The sequence below is a fragment of the Plectropomus leopardus genome, chromosome 22 (genome assembly GCF_026936395.1).
Source record: "Plectropomus leopardus strain MGB_pleo_1.0 chromosome 22, ASM2693639v1, whole genome shotgun sequence".
NCBI classification, from domain to species: Eukaryota; Metazoa; Chordata; class Actinopteri; order Perciformes; family Serranidae; genus Plectropomus; species Plectropomus leopardus.
Genome location: NC_142197.1, coordinates 20,914,719 through 20,937,053, shown reverse-complemented (window position 1 = coordinate 20,937,053; position 22,335 = coordinate 20,914,719). Strand labels below are relative to the sequence as shown.

At 38.5% G+C, this 22,335-nt stretch overlaps 1 protein-coding gene across 2 annotated transcripts in view; it reads left to right on the top strand.

Moving 5' to 3' along the window:
• Positions 1–22,100, top strand: part of ano2b (anoctamin 2b) — a 94,052-nt gene extending 71,952 nt beyond the window's left edge. For both annotated transcript variants that reach the window (XM_042511446.2, XM_088072666.1), the window contains 3 exons: positions 906–1,084; positions 16,930–17,035; positions 19,409–22,100. In XM_042511446.2, the coding sequence (XP_042367380.1) occupies positions 906–1,084; positions 16,930–17,035; positions 19,409–19,789 (666 nt within the window). In that variant the 3' untranslated portion in view covers positions 19,790–22,100. The remainder of the gene's footprint in view (positions 1–905; positions 1,085–16,929; positions 17,036–19,408) is intronic.
• The last annotated feature ends 235 nt before the right edge of the window (positions 22,101–22,335 follow it).

Here is a 22,335-nt window from a genome sequence, read left to right as displayed (position 1 = left end):
CATATTTGACTCATCTACAATAACACTGCGCTGCATTTCAAAGTTATGACATTATGCTGAAGTTACAATATTCCGTTTTTACGGTAACAAGGTCACTTCATTTACCCAAAGACAGAACAGACAGGGACTACATCAGAGGTTAACAAAGATTGTGTAGCTGCAGCAGTGCTTTTACCTTGAGCTTCTCCCCTTCTCTGCTCCTGCCACTTGTAATCCGGCTTTCATCACGTCTGCTGTGAGTGTGGATTACATATATTTTAAATTATACAGCGCTGACAATGACAGCAATTGATAATAAACAGAGATTTAACCTTTCCATTTGTTCTGGGATGTCATCCATGGTGACCTTGTGAGATCCCAGAATCATGTCTGAAACCCCTTAACATTCTGATCTGAGGAGGTCAAGGTCTGTGTGTGTTTATGGAGTTGGGAAGGTTCTGCTTGGGATTTGTCCTAGGCCAGCTAACCAAATCCTATTACGTTTACTTTTAATACTAAAGAGATTTGTGTAGGATTCAGAAAAACAAGCAAAAACGAGTTTTTATTTATTCTAGCTCTATGGGGCATTGGACACATACACAAATGGTTAAGCTACGCCAGGAACTCAAAGGCAATGGAAAACTAGAAGCAGAATTCCCCTTTTGTACATGTCTCTTTTATCAGTTCTACAAACTTTATTTATTATTACTACATCAATACATTTCCATGCATTACTCAAATACCACTAAATTCATATTTTATGAGAACTATTGCTTTAAACATCTGAAAATAAACAGTGTGACCCCTTGCAACTCTCCACAAATCAAAGTTTAATAGGATGAAAGTTCTTGTTTCATGGCATAATTATTTTTTTAATGAATTGTCATTGAAAAAAAAAATTTTTGTCTCTCTCTTTCTCTCTGCAGGCCTTTGTGATCTCGTTCACCTCAGACTTCATCCCTCGGCTCGTCTATCAGTACATGTTCAGTCAGACCGGCACCATGCACGGCTTCATTGACCACACACTCTCCTACTTCAATGTGTCCAATTTTAAACCTGGCACAGCACCGCAGAACTCGGACCATGGAGATATCACCGTCTGCCGGTAAAAACACACACACGAGCACACATGCAACACTTAGAAGTTACAGATATTAAAAGGAGTACTTCATTCATAATTTGCTTCAACATCTTTGTGACAGGCAATAAATACAACTGACAAGTCAATGTTTTGATTATTTAATTCGGCATTGATGAAAAATAGCACCCTGGTCATTAAAAATAGATAAGTATTCATACACTTTTGCATGCTCATGTACTACTTTAAACACACAGCCCTACATTTGTAGTTTTTGACACATCTTTTACTGTTTGTGGAGTACTTGCAGTACGTGCATTCAAGAAAACAGTCAAGTCAGTTCATCTATTTTTAATCACATAAGTTCAGTTGGGGGGGGGTGGTCAAAGTGGATAAAACAACATTACTCTGTTTTCTCATAGCTTATAACTTTGACCTTAACAAATACTTAAATACTCGCCTTCGGTCTGTGTATCAACAATGAATAGCTACCATTATCACGCTTATTTCAAGGCTAAAGAGAGGATGTATCTGTTTTTTCTTTGGTTCATAGAGTCTACTGAACTCCCAACAGAATTTTCTCTCTATTCCTAAACCTTAATGCATATTGAGGAACCTTTTTGTAACAGTCTGAATAACATTTGATCATTTTAACATTCAAACTAAAGGAAATGTGGAACAATTACAGCCCCTCTTTGTTCACCTTTTGCTATCACCAGAAACTCTGACCACTTTTGCACTTAAAGAACGGCACTTTTTTTGTTTGTTTTGTACCATAAAACAATTCAGGAGATTCTGTTTTTGTGATAACAGAGTGACTACTAGAGCAGCCAATTCTGCAGTTACAGGCATGTCTAGCTTTGTATCCTGACATGGCACCAAAAACTGAAAGTGATTATAGTGGGAAATGAGATATCAGCATTTGATACGTATAATAATATGTCATCCGCATAAGGCAGCATATTGTTATATTCATTGATGTATATAAACTGAAGGACTGATGCATTTTATGAGTGATATTGGTAATTACTTGAGTCAGGACTTCCAAATATATACTAAGTGGGTAATTGAGCACAATCTTGCATGGTGGACTGGGATCACTGTTGATGATTTTTTTTATTTTCTTTGCTCAAGTTGGAAGAAGAGAAACTTTGTTTTTGATTTTTTTTTTCTGAAGATTATTGAGAGGAAGTCCTTTAACCAATAAGACCACAAAGGTCACATGTTCTTACCTGTGAGTGCAACCTATAGAAGTGTTTCCTAAATTAGCTTACCTCCCGGTGGACGTCAGAATAGCTTGTCTGTGAACGGTTGCAATTTTAAATACTTGGGTAATGTTGTGAAATGGTCGCAATTGCAACAAAACTCCTTGGTTCAGTTTAGAAAAGTGGTTTGACTTTAAATAAGTATGTGTTTTACTACTGTAATGTGATGTAGTATGTTGCCATACAACATTGCGTTGTTAAAATAAAGCAACAGTGGCCTTTTATTTTTACTGGAGACATAAACACCAGTCTTCTGGTTGAAAGCCCTGTGTATGTTTGACCCATCAACCCAAAGTGGATTTTATCTTGCTTTGTTGCCTGACTTCCTAGTAAAAATGAGATGTGATTTTTGCTTGTAAAAATGACGTGGTTCTACTTTGGAGGGCAGTGTCATTGAGCATTGTACTGTTACTGAGGTTTGCAGGTGAAGGAACGGAAAACCTTTCACTGCCATCTTGGCCCCCACAGACTTTTCTCTGAGCTTTTTCTCTGGGCCACAAACGCCATGAACGGCCACTGAATGAAAGAATTACCTAGCGAGTGACCTTGTGATAGTTTTTGGTTGGAGTCATGGATGGGGTTAAGGCTGACATACATACCTTCACACTAACAGGTCACAATAAGTCACTTTGAATCCAAAGACAAAGAGAACGGATATGTAAGATCTTGTCAGAGCTCAATAGAAGCTCAACAGTTTTTGCCCCAGAAGACAGTCCACTATTGTATCTTTTCTGCATCTTAAGTCATGCCAATAGCAAGCATCTCTTTCATAATATCAATATAAAGCGCTGTAGAAGAAAAGGTCACGGATGCCAGCGCCCACAGACAGAGGTCAACCTGCTGTTACATAAGACAGCTAAGAATTACAATGCAAGAATACAGTCTTTGTGCAAATGTAGTGTGGTACGTCACGCCCGAGACACGACGAGATACTGAACGCCCTTGACTGCTTACAGGCGTGAAATTGGCTGGAGGATGTTCCAAGAATGGTGTGAGTAGTGCTGTATAGTGTATGTACAGACTGTATCCAGGCAATGTAATAGCTGCTTAGGGGAAATGATTCAACACTGTATTTCAAAATGTGTCAGATGCTCCAGACAGTTAATTTCTTTCTTTTTATGGCTCCGCGTCGGCGACAGCCGAGGGCTGAGGCATTACGTTCCCGGACTGTTTGGTTTTTGTGAACACAATATCTCAGGAAAGCCTTAAGGACTTGAGGATGAAGTGATTAGATTTTGGTTGTTAAAGGTAAAGGTCACTGTGACCTCATGTCCGTCCAATTCTCACATATGTGATGAAAGACTGGAGGGAATTTTATGATAGTTGGCACAAACGTCCACTTGGACCCAATGATTTTGGTATTCAAATGTCACTGTGACCTCATATAAAGGGTTTTTTTGTCTACAACTTGAATATTAATTTGATATTTATGTCAAAATTAGAATAAAATGGTGAAGTTAGGAACAGAAGGGGAGATGTTTGTTCAGATACTGAATTGATGATACTAATCTTGGTGTCCACCTTCATTACATTTGTAATTATACAGACTTTCCTTGCTGTCAGGTTGGAGATGTAAGTAAAACTTTGACATTTTAGAAATAATAGCTTCTTTCCATCCTTTTTTTAAAAAAAACATTTCTGCTGTCATGGCTACAACTTTATCCTTTTAGAATGAGTTTTATTGGCCACAATCCAGTCATCAGTATAAATGTTGGCATTGTATTTTTCTGCAAACCATGGCTACATTACCTTTGTATGTTATGTATTTAATACATCAAGACTTTATTTCTTTACATTTTACCACCACTTTGGTTAACGTGTGGTTAGGTTTTAGGCCCAAAAAAACTTGGAAAAGATCATGTTTTGGTTAAAAATGTCCAGTTTTGGTGTCAATATCTCAGCTAAAAATGCAATGATGTCTTATAAAAAAAAAAGCACAGTGCCAGAGGGTCGCTAAAAAACACCCATGTTTGGTAGATAAAAAGAAGATGGAAACACAACAACAACTAAAAAAACAGCCATATTTGTTGGATTGTTGGTTTCGCACAGTGGTCTGTAGCTTGGCAGACATCTTTACTAGGTGACAAGCTATTTATCATCACCTCAAGCTCTCCATGACAAAGTCAGCACATAAACTACCTCATTCTAGAAACGCTGATATGATACGTATGAAACATACAAATGTAACATAATTGTGGTTTGCAGAATTGTACAATGCCAACATTTTCTTCTGGCACTTTGGTTGTTTCCCATGAATGTGAACACATAAAAGGACTTTGACTCTGTTTTGAACATGTACACTAAAAGACATACAGCACTTCGACAAAGTCAAGTTAAATTTTCCTTTGACTTTCATTTGTCCTGTAAATTCCCAAACCACACACAAAAATGTCCCTCAAAGGGCCTCACAACAGCAGACAACATCCTCTGTTGTTGCACCATGTGACAAAGTTCTTTATCAGAGAGTTCTTTATCAAAGATTGTCCTCAAGTAAGAACGGCATGTTCCTCACTGGAAATTATTCACTGGAATCATACATGTCAATGTAATGATAACGTCCATTTCAACAAAAAATACACTTATCAAATCCCTTCACGTCTTTGCTACAAAATTTTATCGAGTGTTGACAGACCTGAATGTAAACTGCAAGCTGACAGGTTTATGGAGGCATAAAACCGTGAGGCAGTTCCAGTCTTTCTTTTTATTTGACCCAGTTCATTTTGGGACTCTAGTATGGATGAATATATTGGAGAAAAAAAGAGTTTGAAAATGGACACGTGGATGGATGACCAGGCAATGGAGAGATGACGAATAGTGTCATTGAGCAGAAAATAAAGGGATAGCGAAGCATGGAAATATGTAGAAATAAGACAGTAGAAAAGAAAAGGGAGAGGCACTGTAGTTGGATGGATGGTGTGACAGAGGCCAACCACTGAGGTATTAAATCTTTAATTACATTTTAAAACAGCAGTGTGAGGAAGCCTAAGACAGTTTATGCGTCAGTGGGCCGAGCATCACTGTACCAATCTGCAAACGTGTTTTCTCTACTGTATCCACATCACAAGATCAGTGCTACATAAAAATGTGGGTTAACTATGAATTCTGCTTGGTGGTGAAAACCTCACCAATGTCAGGAAATTTGTTTCAGATCATTTCCAGAGCATAATGAGCTATTACTTTTAAAACGCCAATTTTAAACTTCATTTTTACCATCCACAAGTGGCGGTTAACCATTTCTTTGGGATTTGCTGAAGCAAATGTCAAACAGATGCAGCAACCAAAGCATTTAAATGAAAACAGTGCAGATGTATGGTCTACAACTATTATCCCTATTATATAAATCACAAAATAAATGCATGAAGTACAGCAGTAACCAAACAGCAGCACATGATCAGTTTGAGTAATGTTAAAAGTAAAACTCCTTTTGGTAAATGTGATATTTCTCGGTCACAACCCAGCTCTAATGACCATGAAATTCAATATAATGTTCATTTCCCTGAGCATGACCACCGTTGATTCTAAACCCATGAACCAACAATAAAGAAGACCATCACTCAGGCCGTTTATTTACGTTTTTATGAGTGGATATTTTGCCCTCCTATCATCACTATGTTTATAGAGTGTATATGCTGACTTTCTCAAAACATATACTGTACATCTCATTACCATTGGTTCCCCTTCAATATTAGGATGTAGGAGCTCACTTAAAAATTAGAGTGATGCTCTGGACATAGAACTTTTGAAAACAACCACTCTTTCGAAATTGCCCCACCATCCACTGGTTCGATCAGGCATGATCCAAAACCATTGCTTCTGGTGGACCTTGAACGGAAGATTGAGCAAAAACAATGGGTGCAGCAAATGCCTCAGTTCGTCCATTAAGTGTTGCAGCAATGCTAAATTTCAGTCTCAAGTAGTTATTAGACCTAGCAGTGCTAACAAAATTGTGACAAATTGTTAGTCCAGCATTATTGTTTTTGTTTTCCCAATGCTCCATTTTACATGTTTACATGGATACAAAGTAACCATAGTTTTGAAAAGTCTTTACCTTATATGCTGTTGTCAAAAATCTCAATTCTAGTTACCTTATTTCCATTTTTGTGTTGACAAAAGGCTGAAACGTTGAGGAAAATATCCGTCTCTGAATATTTTTGGGTTTAGGGAAAATTTGATAGTGATTTTAAGACTTGTGTAACATGACTTAGACTCAAGTCACACTTAAGTCACACATTTGATGACTCAAGACTCGATTTGACAAAATCAAAAAAGTCTTGCAACTTGACTTGGACTCAAATACCAGTGACCCAAGACTTCACCTGGGCTTGAGCCTTTTGACTTGAAAATATTGAAAGCCAGTTTGGGTGGAGAAAGTTATAGACGTTTTCACTGACTAATAGTGCTATTATACTATGGAAGTACGTGTAAGTGTTACTTTTTTTTTCCTGATCACGTTCAATCATAATTGTTCATGGTTTGTGACAGACACAAACTCAAAGTTAATAACTTTGGAACTGATTTGTCAGTCTTGACTTAGGACTGGAGTGCAAAGACTCATTCACCATTAAAAGTGCCTGTTACATAACATTAAAAAATCAAACTAAAAAGAAACATACTCTCATAAAAATGCCCATTTTTAAAGGTGATTCAGGTCCGTCTCCTGTTAGGGAAATACTGAGCAAATATTAAATCTCCACCAGCCCCAACTGTCATTTGGCCGACCTCCATGTGGAGGGGGCAAGAGAAAAGGCAGTATCCAAACAGGAATACACTTTATCTGTCTGTATTCTTAACATGTACTGACGTCGGTTAGCTTTAAATCAAATTATGTTTAGCCAGGAACTTTACAGTGATTTACAGAAAGCAAAGAGCACACACAACATAAACAGATAAATTCAGGATAATAAAAACAAGACACAGGACGAATTAGCCACTAACTCTTGTGATTAGAAGACTTTATATGTTAAAAAAATGTTTTCTTTCTGGATAAGACTTTGCAAAGTATTATGATATCAGGACTTTAAGGCGTATACCTGCTTAATGTCAAGACTGCTTTTTCCCTGAGCTGACAAGAAGTTGGGCATGGTTACACTCTTGTCCTGGGAGTCAAGTGATAGTCAAGGAATTATTGGACAGATTATCATGTTGTTTCTGAAAGGATTTTCTTTTCTTCTTTATTTAGTGTAGCTGGTTCAGAAATAATATGTGGTCATGAATAAATGTTAAAAATAAATAAATAAATCAAAGACATGGCAGTAAATATGTCTTCCTACATGAGTTATAAAGCGGTCTTTTGGGTAGAGTAAATAACACCCCTTCAGTTCTGAGCTTTATCTTTAGTTTTATTTATTTATTTTTTGTCAAATCAGTTGTAATGCTAAGGCAAAAAGGTTGAATCTATAATTTGCCCTTGATTTATTAAAATATTACCAGTTGGGTCAGTGAACTTGCACATGAAACATAAGTTAGTGCACAAATGACATAAGATCACCACCACCACTTGACTGATCAGGGTAACCTTGGAAATTTGAGCACACAGTAGTAGAGGTAGTCAGGTAGTTTCTACCTCAGGAGGGGCAACTGAGAAGGGATCCCTCTTCCAGGACAGACAGACCTGCAATAGATGTAAAGAACAATAAAATTACAGTAGCAAGAAACACAGCGTACAGTTCATTATGGGAATTTCATACATTCTGTTAACCACAGTACTGCAAACATTGAAATTTTATTGAAAGTTTAAAGATTAACATTATTACAATGAATGCTAAGGGGGGCATCCATGTCCCAAATGTAAATTCATCCAAAAGCTGTTTGCTGTTTCACCAAAAAACACATATATCAACTTCATGGTGGTGCTCAAGGAAAAGTCCAGAGATCATCAGTCATTCAGAAAGATTCAGTACGTTTACATGATGTTAGAAAAAGAAAAATTATTATGTTAGTCCAACAACAGTTTTAGATACAAATTAACAGGTTAGTCTGACTGAAATTGTACTAAAATGAATTTCTCAAAGTCGGACTAACATACCGAGATAATGTGGTTGAGGGACGATTTACTCGCTCATGTATGTGCCTTAATCGGCCAAGCATTCTGCCATAGTCCCCTCATCGGGCTTTGACTCGGAAGTCGAACAGCATAAATTCGTAAAAGAAAGCCAGGAAAAACAAAAAAAGAAGAAGTAGGGAAGAAACAAAACAAGATGAAGGTGCCAAGCAAAGCTTTGAGTATGTACAAAATGTACAGTGTTGACACGTTGTCCATATTGTCACCTAGCAACATGCTACCTGTTTGCTGCTTGCTAACTTATTTGGTATGTTATGTAATAGGTCAGCCACAAGACGTATTCTCTTAAAAGGTGTCATTTTGCCACCTACCATGTCTGACATACTTCCGTTAATAAATCGATTCTCCCCTGGTGCTAGTCCAATTAAATGGCCTCATCGAGCTGTAACGGTAGCTCCACTTAACTGTCTATGTGAACACACTAACTGTCTGGGCACGTCGGATATCTGTGCTAAATTTAAGGGTAATCCATTGAGTAGTTTCAAGAAATTTAACTAAAATCCCCAACAATGTCAAGTGCAAAAAGAAAAGATGGTGATGCTTGAGCTAAAGGCAGTAGGATTCATCCTCTGGGGACCATGAATATCTTTAGTGGGTTTCATTTATAAAACACCATAACTTAAAGTTTAATAACTGTGCAATCGGTGGTGCAAAATACATTTTTGCTGTGTGTTTGTTTGGCTGTATGAGCACCAGTCTCGTCTGTACAGGAGCTGCATTTAATTTGTCGTTACCTCTTGCCCTGATCAATTCCAATTTTTCATCAAACTCCTCCAAAATTGAGACTGTAAAGTACATTTGTTTTTCAATCATGATCTGTAGTTCTCAAATATTAAGTCTGAAACATGTTGGATGGAAATTTTGGAGCTTTTTTTTCTCCTCCTGTCCCTTTCTTTACCCAGCCAGGGGGAAGTAATAAACTGAAGAGGGATGGAAGTGTTTTTGCATCAAAGGAAATAGGATGCCAGAGCTGCTGTTACTGCTCTCTGCTCTTAACTGTTCTGAGGAAAGAGAGACACAAAATGGAAAGAAACAAGAGGAAAAAACTGCAAAAAGTGGCAAAAAACAAAGAGAGTATCTGAAAAAGATCACAGAAAAGGCAAATATTGGCAGCTGCATGACATATGAAAGGCACATGTGTTCGCAACAGAGAGAAAGATGCGATTGTTTTAGGTCATTAATCTGAACCAAAATATCACCTGACAGTTTTATAATGAGGTGGTTAGAGTGTGTGTGTGTTTGTGTGTGTGTGTGTGTGTGTGTGTGTGTGTGTGTGTGTGTTTTAAGGATGGGAATGCTCTGACCCTTGTTAGTAAATATATTCCTAGATCCCAGGGGGCACTCTCAGGATCACACACACACACACACACACACACACACACACACACACACACGTTCTCACGTACTAACTATAATCTCATTGGTCTTATGAAGGAATATTGAGTTAGATGCTCCACTTGTTGCCGAGCTGCACCACCATAACCAAACATGGTGCGTCTACAAAACACACACACACACACACACACACACACACACACACACACACACACACACACACACACACGCACACAGGAAGAGAGACAAAGGGTGATTCATTTCTTTGAAAAAAATATATTTCATACTTGATTCCACCCAGATAAGTTAAATGAACTGGAGCATGACAGGAGGGGAGGTCACGTCTTACAGTTTGGTTCACATTGGAAGTCGATCAGCAACAAAACAGTGTCAAATATTGGCGAGTTAGTGAGAGGAAGATGAACAGATCAAAGAAAAAAAAGCAAGGGAGACCAGCTAACTCTCACGGGCAAGCATTCCTCACTCATGACTGTATAAGGAGAAGGAATCAGACACCATAAGACCCGCTGACACACACACACAATGCACACACACATTTCGCCTTCCCTCTTATTATTTCTATACTACAAGCTAAGTGCTTAGTGAGACAATCAGGCTATTTCATCTGTTTTGGCTTCAGAGAATTTTTTTTCATGACTGTGTTTGTGTGTGTGCGAAAACTTTGATCTGAACCATCACATCCATCACATTAATTTGACATTTTAAACTGCTGTGTGTTCACTGTAAAGGACAGTTTCCAGTGTGATTGGCGTTTCCTGCATTCCCAGATCGAAATCATCTTTGGTTATTGAGAATAACTTGCTAAGAGACATTTTTAATTCAGCTTTAATTTATTTATTTATTATTATAATTTTAGGTGTGTGCAATCTCACTTTAAATTATAATTGTCACTTTATCGCTTTTAGAATTCTGCCTTGGTTTTTCTGATTGGCCTTTTTCGCAGCAGACATTTTGACTCGAATAAAACACTCGCTTCTGTTGGCAAAGCAAATTCTCATCTCTGCATCGTGTGGAGATAAACTTGGGTGAAGTTTGATCGGGGAATCTGCAGCCTCAACCAAAAGCAAAAAATTATGTGTGGACAAGACAGTGAATCTCATTCATTAAACGTTAGCAGAATATATTTGTTTTAGCATAATGAAAGGTGCGTGCACTCTGGCATTTATCAATAATTTAGTAGCTTCGATCTGTTAATAGTTACTAACTAAATCTACAGCTGCCTCTGACCGTTCGTAGAGCTTGTGTAAATTAGGAATGCACATAAATATTGCCATTATAGCGTCATTACAAGAAACTACAATTTATTCGTATTTGTTTTTTATGTTCACAATACTTTGAAACAAGCAAGTTAGACATGACAAAAGAGTAAACATTTAACACATTTAGCTAAATTACTTGGCAAATACCAGATTCAGTGGAAAAAAAAAGGTCAGTGATGGCTGTCAGAATGTAGCAATTTGTGAGATCATCACATGATCTTAAATACCGAGCCACAGTATTTTATGATCGGAGACATGGGATTGTAGCCGGATTACAGCTGAAAACGAGTTAGATGAGCAAAACAATACCACTCTAGCATGGCTTAGCTGAGACTGGAAATAGGAAGCCTTGCTTTTTCAGAATGTACTGTGATAAAATTCGACGTTCAGCTCTTCTAAAGTTCACTAATTTACACATCATATCGCACTTGGATTAATCATTTAAAAAAAGAAAATTGTTGTAGCTTTAAGATCGTTATGTGGCAGACAATTTCGTGGCTGGAAGCAGGGACTTCCTGAAGATCTTTATGGTTGTCTTGCAATCTCACAATGACTATAAAACTTCAGGAAGTCCCGGTCCCCGGGCTAAGAAATAATCAGGCACATGAACCCTCAGAAACCACTTTTTTGCCCTGATGTGATATTGCAGTGTGCCAGTCCGAAATAAGACTACAGATGTAAAATGGTGGCAAAATAAAAGCAAGAGCACATGAGTCTACCAGTTCTTAATACTGGAGAAGCAACCGCTTTTATCTTCCTGCCAGATTTGTGCCAAATGTTTGGATGTTGTCACAAGACCTTTTAAAAAATCTTTATTTCCAGTGGGAGTCACAAGAAGTCAACAATCACAGCACTGTGAAACAAATAGTTTTCAAATTGCATCTTTGCAAAGAGAGCAGTTGAGATTACTTTGACGTAGACTGACTACTTCCATGTTCCCAGACACTTTTGAGTCAAGAGTATTTACTTTCCATCACCTCAACTCAATATGGGTTGGATCTCTTCCTAGCTTGTCATTATGTTGACCATGAATTAAACACAAGAAGCAAGCAACCACAGTCGAAAGAACTTTATGTCATTTGTGTTTCCTTATGTTTGCAAATTCAGTATCTCTCAGATTTAAAAGCTCATCATGGAGTACCTGCACGATGAGCAGAATTGTCACGCAGAAAACACGTCATGTCTTCATTGCCTCGTCTTCCATGTTTGGCACGTTTTTCATCTTGATTTTCTGTATTTTTGTCTTCTGCTGGGCCATGTGTTTATCATCAAAAAATGCTCTCTATATATCTATAGCTCCACATGACGAAGATCTTCGTCGATAAATCTCAACCACGGTTATCATTTCCATACATTCAGTGATTTAGGAGGATGCATTTTTCTTCCTAAAGATGTTATCTTGATGAATAGTGACATGGGTTGTCTCTCAGTTTTCTCCTTGAAAGGAGTGTTATATGTTGTACTTGGCATCCCGCAGGGAAAGGCTGTCACTTTTAAAATAGCTATATGGGAAATGATGTCCAAAAATACTGTAACATATAGACTTGTGGATCTCCAGACCCAACTCTTAAGCCAGAGTCTCCCTAACTTTCCTTGCACACTCTATGTCAATCTAAAGACATGAATAAAGTATTTTACAGAGCGTACCTTCTGTGTAGAGGGTTGGTAGATGCTAAGATTACTAACATGTGATGTTTCTGTTGGATCTCTGCTCAGATAGCTGCTCACATAGTCCTTGAAGCAATCTGACTGTGCTGCACGTCTTCACATCAGACCCTTGTTGAGAAAAAAAGTTCTGATTCAGATTATTTTGAACACCCATGTCAAAATCGAATCAATAGAAGATTTTGCATATTTTGCATCCAGCTTCAATGATTCCCTGTGTTACATGTGTTTTTCGCTTCTTAGATCGGTGTTTAGAAGAAAATGGTGTAGCTTAACAGTACAGACCAAATGAATAGGACAATAGTTGGAAAACAACTTTATTGTTTTTGTATTGCTTTTTGATAAATGTGATTATGTGCAGCATGTTTTTAAGCAGCTACAGACTCCTCTCAGCTGTCAACTCTGGCTGCTTTGCTGAAGAGATTTTGATTTTGATTGAATCCTGCTGTGTTCTCATATATATCCATATGTGAATAACTGACTGCATCCTACTAGATAAGTTATAAATAAACCCTGAAGTGGAACATAAAGAGGGCAAGACCCTCTTTGGCTTTTTTAGGAGTGATTGTATCCAACAGGAAACCGTTCGTTTAAACTTATCCATCACCTTGGCTTTGTACCAGGAATTACTGTACACAAATATATACATACGTTGGTGTACTTATGATAATGCTGGAACCATATGTTCTCATTTATCTTGTTTTTATTCAGTTTTTTTTATCCCTTCGTGCAGGCACCAACCATGGCTGCAGGAATTTGGCATTATGTTTTCAGGTACCATTTTCGTTTAGCGGCTTGGACTTAATGATGAAAAAATTAGATTTTGGTGGGTAAAGGTCAAGCTCATCGTAATCTTGTCCATCTCATGCTCCTGAATGAGATATCTCGAGAAATTCTTGAGGGAATTCCCATAAATTTGGCACAATCATCTGTTATATCCGAAAGGTCAACTTCACTGTGACGTCATAATGTTCTACAAAAACTCTTTTCTGGCCATAACTCAGTGCCATAACAGGAAGTGAAACACTTGGTCAGATACTGAATTGGTGACACTTCTCTCGGGTGCCTGTTTTGAAACTGTGATAGTACAGATCTTGTGTGCTGCTGGGTTGGAGACATATGTGAAGCACATGTTTGTTTCAGAATAGGTAGATAAGCATTGTTAACTGTCATGGCTACATGGGCTAGGCCTCTCACTGGTTTTGCTGGTTTTCCATTAGCTTCCTGTTGGCTTTAGAATTGGTTTTAAGATTTTACTGATAACTTTTAAAGCTCATCTAAGTGTGGCCCCAAGCTACATAACAGAAATGTCGACCCAATATGAGCCAGTTAGCAGCCTTATGCTGCATTTCCACAAGTCAGTTCAGTTCAGTTCAGTTCATTACGCAGTTTTTTGAGTTTCCATTGTGAAATGTTGTGGATGGTACCCTAAGTACTTTTAGAACCGTCCCCATTTTTGGCCATCTCTCTGCTTGGGATTCCTAGCACACTGATCTTGTAATAAATAATGGAGCTAGAAACGGTGCAGTCTGCCCAGTGGAGAATCAACACTGTGTGCTCAACTGTTTATACTGTGACATGTTTTTCATTCATTAGTAAACTATAAAATTAAAATGAAATAATGTTTCACAGGCTCTACCAGCTGCTGGAGATTTAGAAAAAATAATTTAATTAACAGGGCAACACACCTTAAAATTCAACATGACAACTTTGACTATTCTGTCTGTTTTTATTGTCTCTCTTGGATGACATACACTTTTAGTAATAAGTGGATCTTTAAGTCTTCAAAAAATGACATTAGTTGTAACTGGATTGTGTACACGATTTAGGTACTTGGTCTTAGGTGTTACTCTTGGTTCCACATTTATTATACGGTAGGCTTTTGATAGCTTTAGATCCTCCCGTAGGGCTCTTCTCGCTGCTCCAAAGAAGAGGCTTAAATCAAAAGGTAACCGTGCTTTTGCCATCAGGGCCCCTCAACTTTAAACAACCTGTCTGAGGAAATAAGGCACACAGAAGCAGCGACCTCTTTTAAATCATTTATCAGAATCCCTTTTTAAAGACTTGCTTTTAGGTGATGCCGCAGCTTCTTATTATCTGTGTTCACTGATTATATTTATAATTCTTAATTATAATTCTTGTCTGGCCTTTGATCAGCATTGTTGTTTGGCTCCTGTTATTATATTGCCTTGTTTTTTTTTGCCTCTGCTTAGCTTTGTTTGTCAAAGCACCTAGTAAACTCTGTTTTTTAAGGTTCTATATAAATAGAGTTATTATTATTATTATTTTATTACAGGAGTTTTGACACACTTGGATGCAAACTGTAACTGCAATTTGACTTTAGTGCTCGGAACAGTGAGCTGGTGACAGACAGACAGAAAGTAACAAAAAAGTTTTTATTCTTCAGACACCAAATTTTGCAATTGTGTAGTGCTCCTGAGAGTGATGGGCCACTTTGACACTCAGTCATTTTCTTTTTACATCTGCATGTCAGACAGCTCGACTACAACTTGACATCATTTTACTTTGTTCTGATCTTTTCTCGTTGCGCCGGAGCCAACAGATTCAGCATCAACAGCTCTGGCGCCTGAACTGTCCGACTGCCTCAAGTTACATTGCACAATATTTTCATTTTTATGGCCTCTTAACATGCAGTCTGTGCGCTTAGTGGCAAGTGATACACTGTCACAAGAATCATCTGTGACTCAGCTGGCATGACGCATGATAACAGCCTGTCAGCACCAAAAGCTGATATTTTAATTTAAGTGATGTTTCACCAGTATTTCTTTAGTGAGACAACAAAGCATAGCAAAAATGTGACCGAATCAATAAAATGACCTAATTCCATTAATGACTAATAAAAGACTAGTTCAAGAATTGTTTTATTTATTTAGATCCTCAATTTCCTCAAGTCTTGAAGTCAAAGAATAAACACGCTTCAGCAGATAAACAGCTGTTTCATGCTGTGTGTGTGTGTGTGTGTGTGTGTGTGTGTGTGCGCGTGCGTGCATGCGTGTGTTGTACCAGACAAAATCCTCTGCCTGTCCGCTAACATTAATTCTTTCAGTCTTTAATCTGATAGCCAGCTATAAAGTAAACACATCTTCTCTGTCTTTTTTCTGTCATCTCTTCTAAAGTTCCTTTTTCTCTCTCTTTATCTCAGAATGTTCCTCTCATTTGTTTGCCTCTGTTCCTTTCCTTTTTCTTGCTTACTTGTTCTCCTCTCTCTGATTCCTTATCACCATTTGAAGCCATTACTTCGACATGTGGTTTGAGTTTTCTGCTTTTTGTTTTGCCAGCACAATAAAGAGTGTTTACTACAAAGAAAACAGAGGAGAGGGACCCTAATAAATTTTAAGCACTTTGAGTCGGGGCCCAAGCTTGCGTGGAGGAGTGGGATGTTGTAATGCGACCAGATCTCAGCCAGGTAGAGATAAATAAGAACAGGGGAGAGAAGGTTGTCAGAGGCTCTGAACTGCATCTGCGATCGCCTGTCAATCAGACAATGCGGAGGCTACCTTTCTTGTTTTACCCATTGATTGATGTTTTATTGAAATTTATTGTATTAGGATAAACCTCTTGAGATGCATCATTTCATTTTCGAGAGGGTCCCAAAACAAATATTCATTTTACGAATGTAAAATAGAACGGTATACAAGACAGTGCAAGACAGTGCAATAAAAAAAAAATCAAACAAACAACAAACCCACAAAAAGTAGTAAGCGAAAATAATAATAATACATTTTTAAAAATAATGTGTGTGTGTGTGTACATGTACAATTTTAAAAACACATACACACACAAACAAGCATACATACAAAAATTATTAATGTGTTTTAAGCAAGATGACATGAAATAATGACAGAGGACAGATATTAAGCGAGTGAAATAATGAAAGAAATCATATATTTTATGGTAACTTATTTCAATCTGAAGAAGCTAAAAACAACTTTTTTAGACAGCAAGGTCACTACAAGAAGGATCCAATCCAAAGCTTCTTAGTGAATAAATATATGTATCAGGCAGAAGGAATCGTTTTAGACAGTCAGGATAATTAAAGTTGATGCATTTGAAAACAAATTTAAGCCAATGGAATGTCCATCTTCTGCCAAATATGTTGTTTTTGTCAGTGATGCTGTTTTGTTGTCGTGTTTCTCCATGTTACTGCTCATACTAACTACCCTGTTGATTCCAAACTAAGCTCCACCAGGTGTGAAACAATCAAACAAAAGAAATTACACACAATCACACTGTTTTTTTTCTCAGGTACAAAGACTACAGGGAGCCCCCCTGGTCTCCAGACGCGTACACGTTCTCCAAACAGTACTGGTGTGTCCTGGCTGCAAGACTGGCTTTCGTCATCCTGTTCCAGGTATGAGCTCATTGTGTACGCTGGTCAGTTTCAATCAGCTCATAAGTCTGGGGTTAAGACATTTAAGACCGTTTAAAAGCTCTTAGTCAGACGTCTTTAACAGGTGCGTATACATGTTCGGAACTTTTCCAGTGCATCATCCTCGTCACTCTGCAGTGTAGTTTGCATTTTTGCGGTGTTCTGCAGCTAAATGGAACTGATCTGTAAAGACAGATAAAGTAATTGTGCGTGTATTTGTTTGGGCCAGTCTTTTTTAATTAGGCGGATCCCAGTGAACTGTCATCATGATCGGGAATCTTACCAGATGACTCAGTCAGATAGCAACCAGCTCATCTGATAAACATCCGTCTGTCTGCCTGCACGCCTCCATCACATATGTCTACCAAATGTCCTTCAACAACTGAAGATTTTCTTCAGTACTACTGAAGACAAATTATCTTTAATTGTGTGACACCTGAAAAGAATTCAGGAAATTCCTCTTTAATGTTTCTCATGTTTTAGATCAGAGCTTTTCAAGGGAGCGTGGGAGGGTTGAGTAGACGTGGAGGCGTGGCTGAATCGACCATTGGGGTCACCGAGGTCAGGACCTCTGTATTTTTCTGAGGTGTATACCTAATAATAACTTTGGTGTTGCAAAATGCAGTTAGGTTTTTCATTTGGCGAGTCAGTCTTGAAAGGTGATGAGCTGTTCAAAATATTTAAATAGTATTGCGTCAGATTTTGCTCTGGCTTCTTTCTTAAGTTTGCATTCATAATAATACATTACTATCCTCATGAAATGTACTGAAACATATGTATGGGGAAATGGACAGGTGCATGCCAGTGTTCTGAAAACAACAGGGCATTAATTATTGTACTTTACTGTAAGTTAGCCCCCCAACTTAGCCTGCTTACCAACACAACCTGTAGCACTGGTTATTAAAATACACTTACAGCACCGAGTTGCTGCTGCTTTGTACTCCTCGCACATTAATTCCCTGTATTCCGTGGAGAAATCATAGAGAAAAAAAGCTCCTTATATTTCCAAAACTTCCCTTACAAATGTCACATTTAAAGTTTTCTTTAGGATGTATAAATCAACAGGCACATTGCAAATAGGAACTCCGAGTAGCTAACTTTTAATAGTGCCAACTCTTTAAAATGTAATCAGGTCTAAGCCAAAAATCAGGTTTCACGTTGTAGCTCAGAGCGTATGTCACTGAATCTGACATTATACATTCTTTATACAATCATCAAGTCCCTTAAGTTATGCAGCCTGCAGTTAACAGTAAGAGTATGATTTCCCCCAAATGGGGTTGGATAAAGAATAATTGGCTTTAAAAAAATCCTTTGATGATAACTTTTTAATGTTGCAGTATTGTTATAGTTCTCTGACATTACTAAGCTCAGAATACCCATGTAATCAACATGGTTCATTTCAAAAACGTGTTCTAGATCCTAGATTCCTTTAACTTCACAGACTCAAAAGTGACTTTAAACTAAAAAAAGACTCTAAACCTGCAGGTAAACAGTCTGCATGGATAGCAAAAGAGGCGGGAATGCAATATTGGGACACATCTGCCATGATCTTACAACAATAAAGCTTTTTATTTGTCTTCTCTAATCTGTCTTCACCATGTGCAGACATCTGTTTATAAGACTTAATGTTGTCTGGACCTGATTCAAGTCGCTAATTGAACTGTAGACAATAAGTGGCATGTGAAAGAGGAAGTTCTGACCCATATATTTGCTGGCTACCCCAGATCTCCAGAAAGAGACTTTCGTATTGTCACTGTCGTGAGACGATAGCTGATGGTTTCTGAGAATGCTTTTGCCGTTATCTTGCACAGCAGCTAGATTATTGTGAGTTCACGAGATTACAGAAAAAAAATGATCTTGTCAGGCTTCAAGTATTTCTGACACTGAGTGTCAGCCACTCAGTGTCCTGTGAGGAGCGGCAGCTACAGGTGTGGTTTCAGTGTGAATGACAAGACACACAGAGGCAACTGTGAGTTCAAAACAACAATGGTGACAATGGCAGCAAAAGAGGTTGCTGTAGATGTTGCAGTAGCATCAATTATATCAGAACTGGAGCGTATTTTGTCATTGAAAGAAGAGCAAAGAACGTCACTGAAGGCTTTTCTCTATGGAAAAGATGCTTTTATTCTCTCTCGACTGACCTGTGACAGATGGATGGTTCATCCAATTATCTGCCAAGTACTTTTTGAAAATGCCTGCCCTTTACCAAACAGTTTCCAATAATGGTTTCCTAGTTCTGCTTCACAAACCATTTGGCATGTCAGGTTACCTTTATCGTCCATCTTTCTTCAATTTTCCTCATACCATTCCATCTTTTCCTCTATCATACACGCCTTTCTCCTCTTCCTCCTCCAGAATCTGGTGATGTTCCTCAGCCTCATGGTCGCCTGGGGGATCCCCGACATTCCCAAAACCATTGTGGAGCAGTTCAAACGCGAGAAGAAGCTCCTGGTTGACGTCTTCTTACAGGAAGAGAAAGAAAAATTCCAGCTCATCCAGAGCCTTTTCTCCAAGGACACCACCCTCCACCCAGACAGCCACACTCTCCACCCAGGTCAGGGCTTGACCATCCCGGGCCGCTTCAGTACTCTACCCTCGGGTCTGACGCAGGGCTTGGCCGGAGACGGAGGAGGACCGAGGGCGAGGTGTAGGGCCGCCAGCTTCAGCCAGTTCACCGGGAGCATTCCCCCATTGGCCAGAAATGAGAATGAGAATTCGAGACACACGGCAGTGTGACTTGTAACACACACATCTGTAGGGGCGCCTCAGCTGGGCCTCGGGACTGGAGAACATGTTGCACGGGTGATTGGGTCCATGAGTGTCTTTGCCTGTGTCTTTTGTGTCCCGGTGTGTCTGACACAGTTGTGCTGTGATTTAAAAAAGTCACAGCATCACTTTGAACCAATCTGAATTCATGTCTGCGCTGGTTGAATGGTGTCTGTGTGTTGTTCCTACTTGTACCGACTGTTCACCTGGTAAAGTGTTATAATTTTTACTTTTTGGTAAAAATAAATTATTTAGCGAGGCAGACTTGCTTCATAGCGTAGACAAGCAATAATTACAGTTTTAGGCTGAACAACTGAATATTACAAGAACTCAAAGGAGACTGGAGATAAAGAAAGAACTGTTAAACAAATGGACTGATTCAGTGATGAACACTTAATAGATTGATGGACTTGGGCTCGGTACTCGGGCTTGGGGCTGTCCGAATTTTCCTGCTTTATGTGCTTATGCTCTTTATGTTTTTTTGTTTTTAACAGACTTCGTAGCGGCTACAGCAGTCCACATTTCCTGTACTTTTCAAGACATGGTACCGAAAACACACATGAGCCTTCCAGAGGAGCAATTCATTCACTGTTTTCCAGTTAGTTTTTCTCCGTAGAATTCAGGAATCGTTTTCAGACTGTACTGAAACTGTAATGTTCGTCACCACACAGCTACTGGTCATTTGTTTCTCTGCTTTTGATGGACGGGTGCACATGCCAACGTGGCACACTGTTGCATGCCACTCATAGATCATAGACAGTCCAAGCTGTAAGTTTTAGAAATAGATCTGTGAAGCAAATGTTTTCCCTGTTAGCCATATGGACTTTACAACTGTCAGTTGAGTACAGAGTGATTTAATAGTCACGCTTCTGAATGCAAAGAGAAAGCCAACTCTTTTGCAGACTGTGAATGCGAGTGAGCTAGAATTGATCTTACTCACAAAAACGTCCCTTGACAATCCTTTCTTTATTACAAAACATCAGTCTGTATTTTCCCTGCAGGTAAGTAATAAATCTGGGTCACTACTGCGCAAAAATAGAGGGGCTGCGTCTTGCATAAAAGAACTTATGCAACGTCTGGCAGTCATGTTTGAAATCTTCAGCTCTCGATTAACACAGAGTGTCAACATATTTGGTTTAGTACAACTGAGCTATCTGTTTCTGACAACCAGTCTTCTCATCACTGATAGATCTGATTGATTTCATGTTTATATAATAGCTAGCTAACAAAGACCGTCTATGTGGTCAAACAATCGCTGTATAGTTGTTCACAACTTACTAGCATACTCACTCCATTAGCTTTTTTATGTTAAAGTCAAACTGAAATTTGAATTCTCACTTTTTGTGTTAGGAAATACAAGTTATAATAATGAAGCTAATGTGCATGATTTGACATTTTTCATGAAAAGGATAAGATCTTTTTTTGGGCACATTAGTGCAGACTGTTGGTGTTGCCAAAGCCTGTTTCTCACTGCACAAATAACTGCTAACACTGTGAACATCTGGCTTTTTAAATAATATAATGGGAAAGGTTATGATTGGCATCGGAAGCACTTTGTGGTCAAACGGCTATATCGGCCAAGTGGATCAGATTCTGGCAGTGCAAGGAATCATTTTGTTGTGGTTTGTGGCGCTTTATTAAAATGCATCCACTGATTTACAGACGTTTCTTTCTTAATGTAAGTTAAGGAGGAAAAGCCTTTTTCAGCTGCAGGGCATCATGTGATGCTAAAATTATACTATTCCAAAATTTGGCATCATAGTCTGGCTCACTTCCTGGGAGCCTGGTTAAAATTAGTGATATTAGAAAGTATTGTTAATATTGGACCCCTCAATTTACCAACAATGACATTGTTAGTAGGGACCAAAAACTCATGCCCCAAATGTAGGAGGTGCAATCAGGACAGAAAAATTTCTAACACTTTTATGTCTTCGTTTGGTAATTCCAGCTGGGACCAAGTATGTGCATAAGTTGAAGCAAACACCAGTGATGTAAAGAGTATGTAGATTTCTTAGCAAAAATGAATTTAAATTTCAGTTTAACTTTAACCGTGGATATGTCTAAGAGACCTGGTTATGGCGTGGAACTGTGAGTCCTGTCCAGTCTTGGTGGCCAACATGACTTTTCGGTGTAAATGCCTGGTGGTTAGTTTTATATTTCTCTAGCATGACGAAGGTATGACCTACCCTACTCTGTCTTACTCTACATCTGATTGCCTTACCCTGACATTCTTACCCTAACCCCAACCAATCTAATTCCTCATGCTTAGACATAGCCAGCCCAGCCAATGAGGGCAACGAGCACTTGCCAATCAGAGGAAGAGTAGTCCTGGTCATGCCTTAGCCATCCTATAAAAAAAATAAATAATTGGGGCAACAGGTTAGCAACTTTCTTTAGAATAAATTTTCGCCATTGTGGAGCACCATATCCAATTCTCATAATGATGTTAAGATGCCGACATGCTGTAAACCTTCAGCACTGTTTCTGATGCCTTGTAACTGCTCTTGTATTTCTGA